This window comes from Nestor notabilis, unplaced genomic scaffold (genome assembly GCF_000696875.1).
Source record: "Nestor notabilis isolate BGI_N333 unplaced genomic scaffold, ASM69687v1 scaffold15271, whole genome shotgun sequence".
Classification (NCBI taxonomy): domain Eukaryota; kingdom Metazoa; phylum Chordata; class Aves; order Psittaciformes; family Psittacidae; genus Nestor; species Nestor notabilis.
This window is the reverse complement of record NW_009913580.1, coordinates 41307-62397: the sequence shown is the minus strand read 5'-3', so window position 1 is coordinate 62397 and position 21091 is coordinate 41307. Positions and strand designations below refer to the sequence as shown.

Genomic DNA, 21091 nt, shown 5'->3' with positions numbered 1-21091 from the left:
AACATGGGAGGTGAAATGACTTTTCAGCTCTTTCCTAAATCAAGCAGTGAGGCTAGAGGCTGACATTTCCATTACTTAACTTTCCAAAGGGAGAGCTGTGGAGTCAGTGCTGTGAGGTTCAGCACAACCAGTGGGCTGGAGATAGAGCATCGGGCACATTCCTTTGCCTTAAATGTCAGAAGGAACTGAGAAGAGTTTAGGTAACAGCATGTGCACAATTACGTGCTCAGAAGAGCTGAAGCAGCTGCCAGGTTAGACCTCTGGCTTTGTCCCCAAGCAGGATCCCATCGGTGTTAATGTAAGCGTTGCTGGGGCTGAGCTGTCTGTTACATGGCACAATTGGGGGACAGAAGATTAGCATGCCTTTCCCTTGCTAATGCCCAAGGGTGTTTGACATTGCTAATGATAGTGAAATAGGAGAAACATAAAGAAAAAGGGCTGCAGCCTCCTCTTGATGGAAGTAATGGAGTTCTTGTGAGCAAAGATGAGGCTTGCTGGCATCAGGGTATGTCCACGTTAGTGTGTTAGTTCAGATGGAGACCAGACTTTTGAATTGAATCCCCCACTATGCTTTGGTTCAGGGCAGCCCAGGAGCTCATGGGCTGGGTCAGTGGGCCCTGGAGATGCCTCTAAGTTCCCTGAGGACAGAGCCAGCACTGCCCTACCTGTGCTTACCCATACTCCGCTCTTGGCCATGGGAGCCTTCACCCCACACAGAGCACGTCACCAGGTTGGGAGTGGGCACTGACCTTCCTGGGTGACACCTGGGTGAGGGTTTTTGGTTGCTGAGTTATTCAGATGCTTCAGAAAGGGCTTGTGCACAAAGTCTCTCCTAAAACAGCATTCCCCTGCTTTTAATATTGAGTAGCCTCACTGTGTCCAGGAAGCTACTCAGTGGGAGATCCCACCACCCTAGGCACAGAGAGAGTACAATCATATCACTACTGTCAGTCTTGGCAGGTGGTTTTATCCTAGTAGGGTGAGATGAGGCTTCAGTATCACATTTTTTATGATCAGAGTGCCTACAGGTGCTGTAATTATTATGAGAACTAAACCATAAATCAATATAAACCCACATTTATACATCGTTACGTATGATGGGCAGCACCTCAACAGAGGTGAATTTTGTGGCCTCTTTAATTGCGAGAGGGCATAGCAGCTTGAATTATCTGCATATCTGCTTGAGTGTTCTTTGGTTTACAAGAAATTAGAAGCGATAATGTTGTGGCATAGTTTTCCGTATATAACACTCTTTATCTTTCCTTTTACTTGCTTTTCTGTGCCTCTTGCCTCTCCCTGCATCTCATTTCCATCCAGAAACACAAATGACCTCTTGACAGAACTTTCCACTTTCATTCTGTTGATTTACATTGCGCAGTCAAGAAAATACAAATACTTTTATTTCTGAGATGTATTTATGATGTCAGGAAAAAACTTTCTCATATTAGCTTCTTCTTTTTTTCTCTTTACTTTATCTTTTCAGGTGCGTGTGCAACATTGACTGTTCTCAAACCAACTTCAATCCTCTTTGTGCTTCCGATGGGAAATCTTATGATAATGCATGTCAAATCAAAGAGGCATCATGCCAGAAACAGGAGAAAATTGAAGTCATGTCTTTGGGTCGATGTCAAGGTAACTCTCATAACAAAACTCATTTCAAAGAATGTTTTCAATTTTTGTTCAGGGGAAAAAAAGAACAGGGGCTGGCTTCTTATTTGGCACTTCTTACATTTCCATTAGACTCTTGCAATTTATGTTGTAGAGCGCAGGCTGTGGGAGAGGGCAGAACACTCCTCAGTACAGATGCCAAGCAAGGCATAAGGAGTGGTGTGTGTAACCCTTCCCACGCTGTGCCTGCAGCAGCAGGGGACTGTCCAGCCCTGCATTGGTTTCAAAATCAGGCATCTGTATTTTGCCCAGAGGAGTTGGAGCAGGGTAGCAGGAGGGCCCCTCAGGTACATTTTGCCTCCCTTAAATGGAGCAGCACAAAGCAATCTCAGGAGGCCAAAGACATGCTCCCAAATAGACTGGTGCTTGTTTCTCATGTGACCTGTGCTGGGCCCAGGAGATGCCAATAGCAGCTCAAGACCCGCTGTGCTTCTTCATGAATGCCATGTATCTCTCTGTGCCCAGCTCAGGGGCTACTACATCACCTGTAACCTTTGAGTTGACTGCAAAACTCTTATTTTGTTCTAAAATAAAAGTGAAGATAATATGCTTTTAAATATCTCCTGTAAATAAAGTGTCTACTAAGGCTCAGACTCTTAACAGCTTTTTTCCCCTTAGCTTCTGACCAGTAAATCCTCAGTACATCTACTTACAAAGCCATACTATACAGGTGTATTAAACACATTCTAGTTTATTCTTATCTCTTTAAATTTAACCACCCTATGTGGCAGTTTATTTCACGGTACATATTAAAACTCCCCAATTACTTCAAATAGAGCAGAAATGACAACTCCTGCTTCATACCGATATATTTATCCCAGTTGCAATCTGTTATCACATATTGTTAAAAAAAAAATGTGTTTTCTTAATGGAAGATGTTTCATGTTTCGTTCCAAAAAGCTGGATCCTGCTGTTTTCACCTGGCAGACCCAGGGGAACCTTGCAGCCAGCAATGTTGCTGTGCACGCAAGCAGAGCCATGTTTGCCTGGACACTGGTGGCTGGGACATAGTTTGCATCAAGTACAGCTCCCCAAGCGATTTAACATATTTCTTTTCACACAGATAATACTACAACAACTACAAAATCAGAAGATGGGCATTACGCAAGAACAGATTATGCAGGTACGGTTCCTATTCTGTGAGAATCACAATTCATGGGAAGTGTGTAAGTCTCTTTTTCCCTCTGTTTGCTAAACTGAGGTGTCCTCATTTTCTAGTATGGTTTTCTTGGCTTACTTTATCATAAACACTGTCTCTGCATTACTCTTTCTGTTGCTGATAACTCTCTTCCTTCTTAATAAATAGGCTTCTTTCATTTTTGTCGATGTACAGATATCCTGGCTATAAAACAGTTCTGAGAGTGGAAATGAGTATTGTAAATTATTTGCCAGAATTAGCAGACATTATTGAAAATTGTTGAATCAGTGCACTAGAGTATGCATATTTTTGTCATGATATACAGGTTTAAGAAAATGCATATCCAGAGCATAGCCAGCTGTGATACCATGTTGCCATTATAGATAATATTACCTGTCGGTGGTTAACTATGAAGTTAATAGGGTTCTTAAAATGTGTGGGGTTTTTTAAGTGATAAATGGTTTTAATTTATTTAGAAGCTACAATAAAATATAATGGCTGAATAGACTTACATGGCGTTTGAAATTAAAAACATGTAAATACTAGAGAGGTTTGGGAGACATTTTTTACACCCTTTGCCTGGGAGGATTGATTTAGAAGTTGAATGCGTGCATGCGCATGCACGTGCATGCAAATATTCACAGCTCACACTGAGAATTAAAGCCTTTGGTAGAGTACTGTGAAAATGGGTCAGGTGATGTGTTCCTTGCTTCAGTTTGTGATATTTTTGTGCTTTGAAAGCGTTTAAAGAGAGTAGGTGCAGCTCACTGGGTTTATCTGGGCAGATTGCTGCATGGCTTAGGTGAAATCCAGCTGAAGGTTTCACAGGTCTTAGCATTTCTTACCTGAAGAGTCCTGGGACAGTAGTTAATTCAGCTGGTCATCTCTTGTGAGGGCCCTTTGTGCATAACGTCCCTGTGTTAATAGGGTGCCCAGCCATTAGAAATGGTTGTGCCGTTCCTACTTAAAAATGGTACGTGATGATTAAAATATAGAGCTATGAATAAATGATGTCTCGGAGAGTGCTAGGTGTTGGGGGTGGCTGCAGCACGAAGCAGAGAGGGTAGAAATCTCTTTGGAAAGTAAATGCTGAGATTCATTTCCAAAAGATCAAAGATGAGCAACGGGCCCAGGTGTTTCCTACTGCCAAGGAGTCCTTCCATGGGTGAAGAGATAGTCATGCAAAGAGAGAGAAGTCTTCAGTCTCTTTCCCCAAACCCTTGATTACTTTCAGCTTTTCTCTGGGAGGCAGCTGTCAGTTTTCTTAAAAGGCTGGAAGGGCTGAGGTTGTATTCTGTGACAGGCAGGAGATACAGACCCACATCACCTAGAGAGCAGACAGCACATTTAAGCATGAAGCAACTGAGTTGGAACAAGAAGGGAGGAAAAGCAGGAGAGGGAGGAGGAGGAAATCACAGTGATGACAAGAGAAAGCCAAGTCATGGGTCACAGAGGAAGAGGCGCACAGAAGGCACCTTCAGCTCAAGTGGGCAGGAGGAAAAGAACAGCTCTTGCTTAGGAGATGATATTTCAGCCTACGCTTGTGAGGAGAGGTGGTGGGTAGAAGAAAATTGATTGCAGCAAAACGTTGTCAGGGGTAGGGAGTCGAGCAGGGAACACAAGAGGGAACTGGTATATTGGGAAGGGGGGAGTGGGGAGGTACTGCACAGAGGAGCGAGTCTGTAGTGGAAGTGGTTTCTGAGTGTGGAGGGGTCAGAAGGAGTGTGGGAAGAGATAGCCAGTGAGAGGTGACAGGGCGCTGTGGAGAGGAGACAGCACCTCACTGCTCTAGAGCCAGAGGAGTGATGGAGACATCCAAAACAAGCAGTGAGGTTCAGTAGGTAGCTCTGGCACAGAAAAGCACCATGACTGCACCTTAGCAGGCAGCAGCTTGAGGCTTCTGGTATGCTCCAGGCCCCGGTGGGGGGCTTCAAAGCCAGCAACTGGGTCCCCTGGGTGAGTCTCGTCAGGTACCATCCATCAATTTCACTGCGGTCACTTGCACCATCTGTTGTCTTCTTTTTGTTCACCTACCTATTATTCTTACTTAACTTTTTCATTTTTACGTATGGTGACAGCATGTAGTGTGAAAGGTGCAAGTTCATGCAGGACAATCCACATGACTCCACTGTCCCCAGTGTTTGTGCCATAACCCTGTCAGAAGACCTTAGGGGAAAGGGACCGCTGTATCAAAAAAGCTGTAGCAACTCCAGCCTTTTGGAAACAGTCAATGAAAAGGAAGACATCAATATAAAACTGGGGCTCAGGGAACATTCAGGCTTCAGTGTTTTCCAGGCAGGAAGCTCCATGCTGTCCTCACCATCTTTCAAGTGTAGAAACATTTGATGATGGCTGTTACAGGAATGTGGTATGTGCTACTTTTTTCCCACCTTCGTGTCCCTCAGAAGGGAAATACTGCCCTGACCATGGGGAGCTTTGTGTGAAAAAGCAGCAGTTCCTCAGCTGTCATGCCTCTGAAGCAATTTCCCTAAGCCTGCACCTTCCCAGACAATACCTTTGTTCTCTTACCATTTAATGGCACTAAAAATCGCAGAGACCATAAGCACTCCACGCTTTTAAAAACATTGACTTGTATGGACTGACTTTCCCAGGGGAGAAAATAGCAGTGGGCATAATTGATGTTGTCAATTATGCTAATGCAGCAGTGCCAAATGCTCTTTGCAGAGACGACGGTAGCTAAGCAGTGCGGGTTTTTCCATCAGCACCCCCGCACGCTCGACGTGGGGTCCCAGCTTTGGGAACAGCCACAAGTCCCAACACCCGGCTGATTTTTTTCATCTTGAAATATTCAAACCGTCTGTTCCATCAGTGTCTTTTCTTCCTCCTGTTCCTTCAAGCCCGCTGATACTTGCAGATAACACACAAATCTTACAGTCTGAAAAACCAAGAGTACTCATTCCTTTGGAGCGTAAATCTTTGCAGTAAGTTTACATCGCCTTGGTTTTTTAAGGGCTCTTGCTTTACACAGGCAAGATTCGTCTAATAGTGGAAATACCTGATTTATGTCAGAGACACCCAAAAAGCATGTCCCCTTTTTAAACAAAACAAACACAGTGGGAGTGAGCTATTGATGGCCCTTCTCTGATGGTGTCCACTTCTCCAGGCTCACCGTGGCTTGTGCTGTGGTTGCTTGTGCAACACGGTGTCTGAAGACAGATGTGTTTGTGTGTCTCTCTGTGCTATTCTGGCCTCTGTTTTTTCTGAAACCCCAAAGTATTTATCAGACGTGGGGGGATTTTCACGTTTTTCAACAAGTGACAGGTTGTTGATGTTGATCAAGTTTGTGAAATAAGATTTGGTTTTAGTCAATAAATGAATGGGTGGGATTTTTCCCTCAAATCCAATAGAAGTACAGTTTATCTGGCAATTCCCATGAAAGAGCATTTTTAAACATTTTAAGTGTAATGTATGTTTTGGAATGTAGTGTCAGAGCTAAAAGTCCTGTGATTGATGTTTTCTTGAATTTCCCCATTATGTGGATACAAAAGTTGACTGTTTCAGTGGCATTTTTGCATTCAGAGTCTAGGCAAATCAAGGAGATTTCTTTTTGTTTATTCACTTGCCTATTTATTTTTATTCTTCAATATTTATATTCCCTTCTTAAGATTTAATATTAGCAATTATCCCCCTAACTGATTTTATCCTTTCTCATTATCAAATTACTGAGGTTTTTTTCCAAGTCACTTGGAGCACTATAAAGAGTAAGTCAGCATGGATGAGCCATATTTCAATGTTATATATTCATGAAAATTGTCAGCGAAGACACTGACAAATTTGATAGACCTATTCAATAATATCTTCCAGGCCAGACAAACCTCCCTATATGAGCATTGATTAGATCAAGTCTCAGCAGCCGAATGCCAGCAGCACAACAAAGCTGATGGAAAAGGGAAGAAGATATTTTCAGCCCCAGTAGTCTCCTTTGATGAAAAATACGCATCCACAAATGGTCAGTTTGAGCCATATTTTTGGGTTCCTCAGCAGTGGTAAATTCTCCCTTGGCTGGAGCCTCAGGTGGTACCTTCTGCAGTCTTGGCTCATTCAGGGTCTGTCTTGCAGCCAGTGCCATGGGCCCTCCTGCTGATGCTGATGCTGTGCCCAGGAAATGCTAACAAGCACAAATTGTGGCACGTATGCTCCCGGCTGCTCTGTTCCCTGCACTTCCCCCTGGTTTCCCATGGGGTTTCAAATCTTCGTGACAGTCTTGGATCTTTTTCAGGCTGCTTCCTGGCACTACTGGAGGTGCTTGGGCAAGTAATCCAACAGATGGCTGTGTTGCCCAAGCAAATGGAATGCTCCACCAAAAAGGGCAAAATCCATTTGTGTCAACACATCATCTTCCCTTGGCTGAGCCTGGGCTCTGGGATGAAGGCCACGGGAGCCATCACAGACTCCCCCCTCCAGGGATAAAGGGTCTCTTCAAAAGTCTAAGAGTCTTGGTCTCCAAGGTAAATACAATGTAATATTTATGTTTGAGGAAAGAAAACCATCCTAAAACTTTATCAAAACCCACTGTCCTGCATCATTAACTTCTAATCCCTTTGAACAGGACAACAAGCCCTGCCTATCAAGGAAAATGGGGAGAACTGACAGTGGTGCACTGACCCAGTACATGTGAGAAGCACTGGGCTATGATGCATCCCTTTCTTCATAGGCTTGATACAGAGCCCACTGAATTCAGTCACAGTTGTCTTTATTGTCTGTAATAGGCCTGGAGAGTGGCCAGGAATCAGAACAGCAGTGCTGCATTTCTATAGAGAGTGACTATTTCATTTCCACCCACTCCCCCCCACCCCAGGAATAAAATATGAAAACTTCAGAGTAGATTCCTCCTCCAGATTATAAAATTTTCAAAGTAGGTTAAGGTTTGAGTGTAAACCACTTGACATTGTCCCTCTAAATTAAATTTTGTGTCTACTATCATGTAAGCCATTTCCTAAACTGGCAAAGAATAATAAAGCCCCAGAGCTTAGCTATGGGATATAAACTATCATGCGGTTCTGCTCTGCCTTTGTGAACCAGGCTTTCCTTTCTTCTTAATGGAATTAGCAAGTGAGACATAGAGCTGAGCACCGTGCATCCATCACAGCTCGAGAGAAACCATTTCTCATCTGCAGCTTTGTAAAAAGGCTGGGGAAATTGCATCCTTGCATATGCAGATTTGCTTGGCTTTCGCTTCCGTAGACTCAGAGTCAGAGGTTGTCACACTGAACAAATAGATTATTTAGGAAGCGTTCCTGCTTTTCCATCAAATCACTTAAAAATTGGAAAAAACCCCCACATTTTAATGTTTTGACAGCTGTGTGGCAGCATCAATGCTGTCTAGTTGTGGCCTCCACCTGCGCTCACACACATAGGCACACACGCTCCTGCAATAGTACAGTTGATACATAGCTTTAAAAAACGTGAAGCTTTAAATGTTGCTGCAATTGTTATTTGCAATTACAAATGAAAGGCTTTATGAAAACATACGTGAGTTTTGTGTACAGTGAAAGTCCACAGAAGGCAGCAGATGAGCTTGTAAAACAGAGAAGAACCAGTGCAGATTGTATTTCAGGCTGTACAGTTAAGGGTTTTTTTTGGACTGTGACTTGAGGAAAGCAAATAAAGGCATCTCCCTCAAGAGATGGGACCATATTATGCACCACGTCCTTGGGTGTCCTTTAAGATGTCTGGTGGTTTGGAAGCGTAGATGTTCTTTACTGTGAGGGTGGTGAGGCACTGATTGCCCAAAGAAATGGTAAATGCTCTGTCCCTGGCAGTGTTCAAGGCCAGGTTGGACAGAGCCTTGGGTGGCATGGTCCAGTGTGATGCGTCCCTGCCCATGGCAGAGAGGTTGAAACCAGGTGGTCTTAAGGTCCTTTCCAACCCTAGCTTTTCTGTGATTCTATGTTTACAAATAGCTGAAATCTGGGGCATATGAACTCAAGGTGATCTAAGTGTAAAGCCGGTCTGCACTTACAAAGTAATTGCCTGAAAGAGTCAGGTGCGAAAGCATTTTGGTCTTGTTTTGCCTACCTAATCCTGGCTGTCCTCATAGAAAAGTTTTCCAAAAGTAGAACAGAGGAAATGTCTCAACTCATTGTGTGGAACCTGGAGGCTTCCAAAGTAAAACTCAAGTTTACCATTGTGGAAAGTAGGATAGTGTTTACCCAGCAGTAGTATCTGTGTGTAGCTTAGTTCAATATATGGAGTACTATAAAATACAGATAAGAAAACCATTCCTATTCTGGGATTCTTCTGGGTGATTTTCAAAGGTGAGAGAGAGAGATGACCGTATTCTGATAATTCGGTGGTCTCCAGCCTTTCTGCTGCCTTACAGCTCCTCCATTTTTCTTGATATCTAGAAGAAAAATTAAGAAGTAAAGGTAGAGGCCAGCTGGTAGGTTAATAAATCTTACTGCCAGCTACTTCTGAACCAAAGTCAGAGTAGCCAGCAGCGTCAGTCCCAACTACTCGCTTGGCCCCCAAACCTTCACTTATCCTGGCTGCTTTTTTAAATGAAAAATGGCAGCTGTTCCTTTTTGTAATTTACGTCCTGGTTTTCCAAAGGTGGAGTACCGCCAGAAAGTCCCGCTCCTGCCTTTTTCTGTGTCATCATGAGGAGTGGATGCTTTATTTCTAAAATAAAAATAACCGAGACATTAGTGCAATTGTCTAGTAGTGGGCGCTGCAGCATAGGTTACCCCAAGCGTTCTTCCTCTTACCCTCTCAAATATATCTTTAGATCTTGCTTGGCTCCATCTTACTGACATCTACAGAATTTTTTTGGAACAGGAGATGGACACTCTATTGCAGAGGTCACATAATAGCCTCACAAACAAGTCCATGCCAGGAAGGAAGCTGCAGCACTCTGGAGCGCCATGCGGTGTGATTTAACAGCACTTACTCATAACAGTCTTTTCCTGAGGAGCATGCAAAATCAAAACAGGCTTATGGAGATTTTAAAAACAAGCTATAAGAAGAGAGAAATATTGCTCATTTAATCTGCCATCCTCAAGAGAATGCCTCACTTTTTATGAGAGTTCTCCTCTAACTTTGAACCACATATGCTAAGCTTGGTAAAACGTGCCTTGTTTTTTTGAGTTTCTGGGGGTTTGTGGTTTTATAATGAGAGAAATTGTGCCTTTTCATTACTTACGATTTCCCAGTGTCATGCTCATGGAACCTGTAATTGTTAGCATTAAAACTTAAATTAGGTCTCAGGTGAACTGCTAGACATCTCTTTACCTAGACTGATGCAGCGCAAGGCAAAAGAGCATTTCCATTTGTGCTTTTAACGCTTGGCCCTTAATTTAGTCACTAATGAATGTGAATCAAAAGTTGCAGAATTCATTTGTGCTTTCGTCCCGTAATAAACAAATTCAGTAATATTCAGTAAGTGAACATCATAAAGAAAGCTATTTGATTTGTGTAGAAGCTTGGTAGCCTGAAAATTCAGTATGTCCAGGCTAAGAATTTGATCTGCAGGAAATAAACAGGAAAAGCAAGTACCAATGTGTAACATTGATATTGGCATAGGGAGCCTGGAAAATACAAAATTAGACCAGGCTATTTTACCGTTGTCAGCATCCCTGAAGTAGTTAAGTCCTGGAAATTAATTCAGGTGTAAAGCTTTGTCAAGATGAAGGTGTAATTCAAGTGTATTTTTCCATCTAGGCTTTCCATCAGAACTGTGCAAAACTCATAAAGCTTGCTCCGAACACTGGCTCTCACTTCTTCTGCTTCCCCAACATTATGTACCTTACTGGTTGTTTTTTCCCTTATACTACCATGTAAGCAGTCTTGTGTAACATTTTGTTCTGTTAAAGGGTATGGATAAAAACAGAAACTAAGTGCAATAGAGATGACCAGACCTGAGTTTACATAGGCATTTCTACAGATTTTTCCCATTGTTTCTCAGTCCATAAACACATCTATGTATATTTTACCTTATTTGGAGCATAGAAACCCATCTTCCTGAACAAGCCTGAGCTTTTCAGTACCCACGGATGGTTTTATCCTCTGCTCAGTATCTGTGTTTTGATCAGAAGAATGAATAAGCTCAAATGGAGGTAGAACTTGCAGAAAAAAAGACACTTTTGTGCTTCCACATAAAAAATGTGATCCCTAAAACTCAACACAACTTGAAATGTGTCTGATTTCTCAAGTTGTCTTTAACCAGATGCCTTCTTTCTCAATAGGACCTCTTATGGCAAGGGGTACCCACAAGAAACGAATGCAGCCATGATGGCTGGGTTTCACTATGTCAGCTGTGGTGCTGGTTTAGGTATCGGTCTGTAACTCCTAGCATTTCATCCATGTGCCAGGAAGATGGTAGATAGCAACTATCTTTGTTCTTTTGACATCTTCATGAAGGCATTTCCCTCTTGATAACATCTGCTTTTCCTTCTCAACCCCACTGCCTTCTCTACAGGAAAGGAAAGCAAAAAGAATTATTTGAGACAAGACTTTGTATTCTTCCCCAAGGAATAGGCTGGCAAAATTAATCCTGTTTTCTGGATCTGGGGAGGAATTTCTCTAACCCTTGGTTCCACCCTTCCCCTGGGCTACAGGCACTTTGATTAGCTCAAGAGTCGTCCTTGAAGGATGCTGTTCGAGATGAAGCACACAGCTGTTTGCCATCCACACCACCAGCTTGAATTAGTTAATGGATATTAAGGAGTACCACAATGTATTTTTATGCCTAGCAGCCCTATTTTAGATCTGGTTTCTGTAAATTTGCTGTTAGGAATTGCAGAGCCTTCCCAAGAATTTGAGAGTTAAACTTGTAATGAGATGCTAGAATATCCGTTTTCAGGAAACATCAACATTTAAATATTTGTGTTTGATCTAGTCTGAAATGTAAAAAAAAATATTTTGAAATATTCATAGAACTGAATTTCTTCAGAATTTTGTTTCACTGGATGTTTTGGCATTCTTTCTGAAATGTTAGATATCAAAATACGACGAGATGAAAGCCTATGACAGTTGTAATAAATAAGTTGTATAGTAAGGAAACTTGCTACTTAGAGCTGACTGAAACATCATCTCTTCTAGAAGGAGTATCATCATGTCAAATTGCAATACAAACACAAGATAATTTGATCATTTAGACACATGAAATGGTAACCTGAGCCTTAAGATAACAAAGGCTTTCACCTCGACTCAGGAAGTATAAATGCATCTGGTAGAATGAAAAGAAATATGGTTGTGGAAGAAACAAAGGAGCTGGTGTATTTATTTTTGATGGGCCTTCAGAATTAAACTACATGGAGACAAGTAGTAATTTTTGCCTAGTTTAGTAGATTAGAATAAAGGAAGTAAAGACAGACAAATATCTTGCCACGTCAGTTTCACTTTGCTGATGGTTTCACTTCTTTTTGTTGAACACATCTGCTAAAACCTGCATCTTGCCCTGATCGTTCAAGCATTGCAACATAGCTATTCTTTTTGTATTTCTTAATATTTAGTGTATGAGACACTGAAACCATTAGTGACAGAAATCTGTTACTTAATAAAAGGGAAAATGCCTTACAGGAGATGCAGTATTTTGAATCACCTGTGCCTTCTCCCATACTTCTGTCCATAGAAGCACTTTTCTGCACTCAGAACTCATCCTTGGCAGTTTGGGGCGTGCATCTGTACCACCGAGCAAGCGGAAGCACTCTTAATAGCTCAGGTTGGAAAAGCAGCATTTTCCTACTCAGCAAGGTGACTTCTTACACACTTGGGCTGTTGTTTTACCATGTACCCATGAGCATTAAGTTAGTGTGAAACTCTTCCTGGAAACAGAACAGCTGTAAACAAACTGCGCTATTACAGAACCAGTGGCCATGTGTTTCAGAAGGTTATCAGCACTGAATTGAAATGTACTTCTTTGCCTACTGCTGTTATCACCAGCCTTACCCATTTTAGACAGCATTACATAATAGCAAAATATTTTTCAGGAGAAAAAAGAGCAAAGCACATTAAAATCCTCGCTAGGGTTTTAATCTCCCTCTTTTATTTTCTCTGTGGTTTAAAGCTGTGTCAGGTGTACATCAAAAACACCCCCTCCCTGGGGTATTTCATTTACAATTTCATTTAATAATGGAAGTGTACTTCCATCTAGCCAGGACGGGGAAGGATTAAATAAAAAGCACTGTTCAGAAATCAAGTAGCACAAGTGTAGCCTGTCCCCGTGCTCTGCAAATGAAGTAGTCATGGAAGGGCTTGTTATTAGTCTATAATATCAAAACTGATAAACTATTAGTGTTTTGTCAGGCATGATATATGCTAAACATTTCGCTCTGCAGACTGCCTTGACAAGAACTGAGACTGTTTTTAGACACATCTGGCACTGCGGATTTTTTTCCATCCTGCATTTCAGTGATTTAAAGGGCCTTGGCTGGGCAGAAGGATGTCAGCTGTTTGGTTTAAAATACTGCTATAAGAGTGAATAAGATTTAAAGGGGCAGTAGGTAAAATTCTGGCCTCACTGAAGCTAGTGGGAGAATGGCCATTGAGTTTAATGGGTCTGTGATTACTCGGTATGGCTTTTTCATCCATTTTTATTCATAGTAAATTTTCCATTTCGTGAAATTGCCCTTTCCTTTCCATTCAGCTTCTCCCACTTTGAATATTAGCTCTAGGAGTGAGCACTGAGATAAAATGCCAAACCCTTTATTTATACAAATGCCATCTTTACAGCTCACTTCTGTGGCACTTCTCTAAGACAATAATGATGGTGCAGGCATATAAAAATAGTAAATGCAAGTATTCATTTATAAAAAAGATGTTCTTAATAGACTTTTCTGGCTGTGCTGCAAAATGGGCTGAGACCAGTGATGAATCTCAGGGCCTTTATAGTGTAGAGAAGCTACTCTACTCTTTATGGAAAGAAACAGCGAGGCAAGATTGCGTTCATATCGACATGTAGAGGCAGGAAAGCTGTGGAGCCCTTCTCTCCTCTCTGAAGAGTTTGACATGAGGTGGACATCACAAATCAGCCAAAGCCCATCTGCAGTTGGCATGTTTCAGCAGGCAGAATCCGAGCTGGGGCCATGGAGAAGTCACTTCAAGGACATTGTGCTTGCGGAAGAGTTTGCAGTCATCAGACAAGGAGAGGCAACAGCTCCATAACTGCCTCCAGTGCAGTGTGTGTGCCCTGGAGGGGTCTCTTTTCAGCCCTTGAGACTACATGTAGGCACAAAGTATGTTGTGCAGCATTGGGTGGTCTCCTCTCCACATCTCAGAGACCAGTTTTCGCCTGATAGACCTTTGGCATCTGAGTAATAGACAAAAAGCTTAAATTTGTATGGCAAGATAGGACCCTTTTGTTACAAAACCAAGGACATGCAAAGGTTTTGGCTTTCTCCTGCCATTGCAGAGTTTCATGACAGATGGGAAACAAAGTACATTAGGTAAAAAAATACAGCAGGTTTTGCTGCAGTGGCATTTTATATTGTTTTACCTGTTTCTCCCCCTACTCTTAGAGTTTGGAAGGAAGCATTAAACTCCTGATTACCAAGTAGGGATTTCTGATGTATAATCTGCTAAAAAGGGATCCTCTGAGCAGCCATGAAAGATTTTAGCAGTGGAACTGGGCAGACACAGAAAGCAAAGTTGTAGACTGTGTGGACACATTGCCATCACAGTTTCACGATGCAGGACTCAGGTGAGTAACAACAGAGGCAAACTGAGCAGGTTTCATCCCTCAGCAAGTGTAGTGCTTTGCTTTTTACAGAGGAGTGATCGCAGTTTTGCAACACACAGTAAAATGTTCCCGAACATAATAAAACTTCTCTGAATAGCCCAAACGAAACCAGGAAAAGCCTGGCTGAAACCATGCTTTTAACCAAGAACAGACGTATCTCTGAGTAGTCACAGGCCATTCAGGGTCATGTTCTGGCAACTAAAATAACCCAGATATGCACAAGGGATTTGCCAGGCACATGATTCAGGAAGCGTTCAAAAATACCACATATAGGAGTTACGTATTTTTACTTCAGTCTCCTATTTTCTTACACACGCTTCCCCCAAATTCTGCAGCTCTTTCTTCAGTTTCCTATGTTAATTGTCTCAGGCAGCATGTTTTTATGAGCACAGATGCTACTTGGAAAAAAAAGAAAGGATGGAAGGGAGCCAAATGGGTGTCATACTCCAGCTTGGCAGCACCTTACCAACATGCACCCCAAAAAAAAAGGAAAACATGGAAGGCTGCTTTTAGTAATCAAAACTGAATATAAAATTAGTGCAAAACTCAAGCTGTAAAACCATCAGGCTGTCAAAAGGACTGAAGGGAACACCTTGTGGCCAAAATGACGTCCCTGACCTACTTGTCCATGCTGTCACGTATCTGGGTAAACTTTCCATCTCCGTGCCTCCCATCAAACCTCTCTGACAGTTTTGCCATTCATATTTGCTTTCAGTTGTAATTTTTTAAGCTTGTTTGAAGTGTGTAACCAAAAAGTAAGTTCTGATAATGTCGTGCTGGCAGGCCTAGATATAAGTCAGAGACCTTTTCAAATGCTGCTTATTGCCACCCATTGATCTCCTCAGAAAACAATCCGTTCAGACCTGGAGTTCCTATTGGAAATTAGGGGACAGCCTGGTAATTGGATTAAGGTGTGCTTTTATTTGCAGCAGTTTCTCAAAACAAAGCTCCTATTTTGTTCATTGATCGCCTGCCCAATCTTTGTGCCAGTGAAGTCACTCACATAACTGAAGAGACAGGGCAAGGATTGATGGAAAATTCAGCTTCGTCTTGCATAAGATGTGTGTGTTCCTCTGAGTGTGGTCAGGTAGATAAGGATGGTAAGCGCGTCTCCATACAGACATGGAAACATGCTTAGTTAATCCACAGTTAAATGGCTTAAAAGCAATTTTTATCAATGCAGTCCTTAAAAATTGGAAGAGCCACTAGTTGCATCAGTACTTACATTTCTGACAGCCACCTGCATAGGTGCCAAAGAGGGAGCAACTTCAGAACACTAGGATTGCATGTGTGAATTGGAGACCTTTGGAATCTATGCTATTGAAGGGATTGGAGGGGGGAGGAAGAAGCTGTCTTTGACTTACACATTTCCAGAGGTAGATTGAAAATACTAAATTAACTTTACAGGTATACTCCCAGAAACACACCACGTTCAATCATATATGGAGCACAAATTAGCCTGGCAGCAACTGCAAGGCCATAACTGAGGCCACTACAACACCCAGTTTTACTACTCCTCCAGAACAAATCTGCACCAAAATCATCGTTTATAACTTTTACCCAATCTAGCCTCTTCTTCCATCAGAACATATATGTATCTTATCCCATTGTGTTCATGAGATATGTGCTTAGTTTCATTCCCGTATAGCCCTTCAGAGCAGTACTGATGTTGTAACCGGTCACAGCCTGCCCTAGTGTGAACCAGCCAGCCATGCGAAGTACCACCGGGCACTGAGAGCATTTGCACCCCATTTCTCCCATTTAGAGGACGTCCTAGGTGTGCAGAGCTGCACTGTCAAGCCAAATCCTTTCCTTCAGGATGGGCACCAAAGGCGCAGTTCTCCCTGAGTGTCTTCTGTCCCCGCACACCCACAGCTGGGAGACTGGAGACATCATTAGTCATGCAACTGTCCCTCAGGGCGATGCCAGAGAAACAATCCTGCTCCCTCCACACATCAATATTCTTGACACTCATCTTAAAACTTAGGTCATACATATCCATCTACTCTCTGAAAACTGTCAGAAGGGTACAAATATCCCTTCACTATTTTTAGGGCTGTATCAAAAGTATTTATCGGCTTTCTGGCACCTCATCCCATTTGTCATATTTGATGCTATCTACCAGTTGGCAGGGGAGGAGGATGAAGTCCTTTAGAAACACAGTGGCAGATGGGTGAAACTCCATAAGGTAAGAGCACAGTGATGGTGACTCCCAGGGGTTGTTGTGCTTGTTGTCACAGTCTGGAAGTGCCTGTTGTAGTCCCCTGACTGTAGGCGGAGCAGGGGGTTGAGGGAGCGGCTCATCCTCACCTTGGCATTTGCCTGCCCACGAGGTAGTGGGGATGTGGAGGAGGTCTGCTCACAGCCATAGAGCATGGCTGAGCTGTGAGGGAGGAGGACAGCGGATGTCTGGTGACTCTGCCATCCACTCTGCATGCCATCAGCACTCCCACGCCGCCCGCTGATGCCGAAAGACCATTTCCTTCGGCACACACCCTTGGCTGTGCATCCCAGTGCAAGTGTGTACAAGGATGGGGCTCAACCTATATTATACATAATTCGTACAACTCACTCTTGGTGGTATGTGACAGGTGTTGAGATTCTTGGTTTTCCATACGTATATTGTCAGTGGGAAGCTCCTCCAGCTCCTCCACAACACGCACCTCGAGGCTCCGCATCAGGTGGCTCTCTAATGTGCAGGTAATGTGTTCATCCGCCTCGTGCCACAAAATCGGGCTGTTTTCCTAGCACCATTGGTTTTTAGAAGGCAATGTATTCAGGTTGAAACTTTGCCCACATACCATCTGCTTCAGCCTTGTCTTTCTTTGACAAGACAGCTGAATATATAATGTCCACTCAGCTTTCCCAGCTTTATGTAAGGTTGAGGTTTTGTATTAGGTTTGCAGTTTCGGAGCTCCTCATCATCTCTCGCAACAAGCTCCTGCTCTTGTTTTCAAGTGAAAGAGCAGTGACAAAAATTACTACCATCTTCATAGCTATAGTGAATGTGACCCCCAGCCTTTTTTAGGATGACAACAAGCTTCTGTCATATTTCTGACCTATTTGCAAATATTGATTTGTATTGCAAATTATCTGTAGCCATTTCATATGAAATCTTAAGGTCTTGCAATTTTGCTCTCTGCACTCAGTTTGGTATTGAATGTACAGCTATGAATCAAAAGACCTACACATAGGCACTACTGATAGCCAAGGTTGCAAGTTATGAAAATGAGGTGTTTCAGGGGGTTTTAAGCTTCTTAAGGAGGATCGCTCTCAGAAAGCTCCAACTGAGTGAAAGCACTGCTTTGGAGTGGCAGCAGACTCTGTTTACTCAAAATGGGGGGGAAAAGTGGAACCTTCATATGCAAATGAATGGCATTTGGAAATGTCATATAGCCACATCTACATATAAATAAGCCCCTCTTGGAGTGATGCACTAGCAGGGCTGCTTTGATAAAGAAATTGCATTGTAGCACACAAAGCAGAAATAGCAGGACAGGACTCGGTCAAGTTCAGGCAGTTTTGTTCCTTAATCACCACTTAACAAAGTCAACTGATTTTGCTGTGGTGCTGGGTCTTAGATGGGGAACGGTTGTGGTTGTGAATAGCTATGGCTTGGTTTTGCTGCCAGGGAGAAGCAAAACAGGGAGATGTGTTTGTATGTGCTGCATGGGGCTGTGCAGTTGTCTTGCTCCCGTGCCCCAGAAGGTAGCGCTGAATATAGAGATGTTTCCTATGTCAGCATCCCTCCTAGCCGCCCTCTGCCTCGTTCTGTAGTTCCATGCCTGCTTGCTCTGAAGGAGATGCGATTTGGTCATATAAAGAAGCGCTTTCTGCTGCTAACATGGACATAGTGTAATGGTTATTTCCATCTCTGTTTAATCTGTTATTAAAGAGTAAATTGCAACTCAGGCATACTTTTGCAGAGGGAGAACTTAAAGAGGAGCCATGGTCCTGTTCCTACAGTCCATTTTTGCCTCACTCCAGCACTGGAACTAACGAGTAGCTGAAGGAGAGGCGGATGGGAGGCAAAGCAAGCCGTCAGCTGAGCCATTGGGAGGAATTTGTCACAGAGGGGTGACACCCGCTCCGCTCGTGCTGTGCCGCATGTGATGGATACAGCATTACTCTCTCTGCCTTCAGGCACGCAGCCTAATTGGAGGGAACCTCACAAATCTCTAAACTGACACTAACTTTTTTTCAACACAGAATTACAATAATAATAAGGTTATCTCATCCTCTAAGGGCTCTGTCATGAGCTGCCTAAGGAGATCATATGCAAGAGGAAAAACTACGCCTTTCTTTCTTTGCATGGCTGATTTCTGAAAGGGGAGGAAGCCACTCCCATGGGGCCAGTGGCATCTTCCTTAGACAGGGGGATCTGAGTGGAGGGAACGTCATCAGCATGCTAAAAACAAAGACTAGCTGAGTTAGCACAAAGAAGGATATAATCTATTCTAGGAATGGGGTTAAGGCAGATTTATTCAATCCTGGCACAAAAGAAGGAAGCACGAACTGTAAGGGCCCCTTTACCCAAGGCTTTGATAAATCCAGAGTACAGCCCCTCATCATAAAATCCCATCTGTAGCAATGATTGCAGGCCTCGAGTCCGGCGCCTGTAGCGGCAGTCTTAAAGAGCTCCATCTGTGTAGTTTATCCACAAAAGAAAGTATTGAGAGATGACTTGGTGACAACTAACAAAGAGGCCACATGGGGACCTGAAGACCTTTTCAGTCTGCTGGACTGGGAAGCAGGCAGGTGACATTCACACACAGCGATGAACCACTCCAGGAAGCTGCTGAAGGAAGAGGTGAGTCCATCATCTCTTGATGTCCCAAACCAAGTGTGGAGGCACTTGTGCAGCATCCGCAGCGGTGACCACTGCTTTTACCGATGGCCTCAATAGCAGTGAGTGGATGAAATGGGGTGCTGGGAAGTGGAGGAGGTCAGACAAGGTGACACAGCAGCTTGCTTTACTTCCATAAATGAAATGGTCACCCCAGGGGGGAATATATCTATTGTGAGCACCTGAACACTGAGAAAGTGCTGGTTTGGAGCAACACTTTATCCCATGTGGTGTTTTTCTCTTTTGTCTTGGCTAATATTACTGGGTGTTCCTGTTCAGGCATGTGAGCAATGGTTGCTAGAGTGTACTTGTATCCCTGTGCTATTTTGGGGTTGTATTGCATCTTGTATTGCAGTAGCTACTTGGTAGCACCTACTCGTGTAGGAGCCTCAGCTGCTCAGAGTCCATACAGTCTCTAGGGGAAGGAGTCAGGAGTCTAGCCAATGAATGCAGGTGGACTGTGGCCACTGAAAAAAACAAATGAGGGGTAAAAAAAAGGTTCCCTTTAGTTTTGAGCAGAAAAGTGGTCTTGTTATGTGCAAGAAAATCATTAACAAGTTGCCTAATTTCAAACAGTCTTCTCAAATAAGGAAGATCTGTTCACAGATGTTGTAAATAAAAGTGCTTCTTGATTTCAAAAGTTCAGAGACAGCTTTATCATATATAGCATAGCTCACATATATATGCTGACAAGCTGAAAGTTCTCTATTTGAACATCTGGGGATTATTAGTGTCTTAATTCATCGGTTTCTATTATTAATTATGGCAGCATGCTGAATAATTACGATACATTGCTGCAAAAGACAGAGCTCAATATTTTTTTCCAAGTGTGCTAGGACATCTTGCCATCATCTCAAGCAGAAAAAGCACTAGATTATTTCTGAAAAGGAAAGTGGATGTTATCTTATTCCAGGGAACTCATTTGCATAGGGACATTTAAAATTAATAAATTACTGTGTTGAGCAAGCCTATTTTGTGCCTGAGAAATGAATGTCATTTAATTCACAAAGTTCCATTTCTCTCTTTTTTTTTTTTTCCGCCTTTGGTAAAGTAGCTTATATGGGGAGGGTATTTTTTTGTGCAGTTTATGTGGAAAGACAAGCTTGAAGTTTGTACTTGGAATGGCTGCAGGATGAATTTAGGCTAGGGCTGCAGCAGAGTGGTGCCAGACGTTTTCAGCTGACATTTGGTGTCTCACTTTCCACTAGCTCTCGGGAAGAGTGGGCTGGTGAGCTCCCTCTTGAGTGGCAGCAAGCACTTCCTTCTGCATGTTCACTCCAACACCCACCCAAACAGTGATTTTCATGCGAGTTGCTTGCACACATTTTCTTCATTGTAAAGAGACACTCTATATTCGTAAGATAAAGAGCAAGGTCTTATAAGAAGGGAACATACTGTGTCAAGTTAATTAATAGGTCAGATCTGAGTAGTTGCTAGTGGTGAGGTATGGCTGTGTTGGTGGATGGCAGCGTGGCTTCTGGCAGCTCTGTCAAGGGCAGAGTGTCTGGAGCTGTTGTGCAAAGATTTTGGAGAACTCTCTTTTCTCTCATCAGAGCTGCGTCTGAGCTGGGATTTATCATCACGGTTCTTCATTACAACTAAGTAGGAAGCCTGCTTAAGGACTTTATCCTCATAAGTTGCTACGGGACCTCAATTCCTGTTACATGCTGTTAGAGAGGTGGGAAAGTATCAGGAAACCTGCTAAAGCAATTCTGCAGTTTCAGAGGGAGCAGCACCATTA

General features: G+C 42.9%; 1 protein-coding gene across 1 annotated transcript in view; it reads left to right on the top strand.

The window, feature by feature from the left end:
* Positions 1 to 1483: 1483 nt before the first annotated feature.
* Positions 1484 to 21091, top strand: part of LOC104412524 (tomoregulin-2-like) — a gene marked incomplete at its 5' end in the record, with an annotated part of 32608 nt that continues 13000 nt past the window's right edge. Inside the window, 2 exons of the mRNA XM_010023265.1 lie at positions 1484 to 1632; positions 2732 to 2791. Of these exons, the coding sequence (XP_010021567.1) occupies positions 1484 to 1632; positions 2732 to 2791 (209 nt within the window). The remainder of the gene's footprint in view (positions 1633 to 2731; positions 2792 to 21091) is intronic.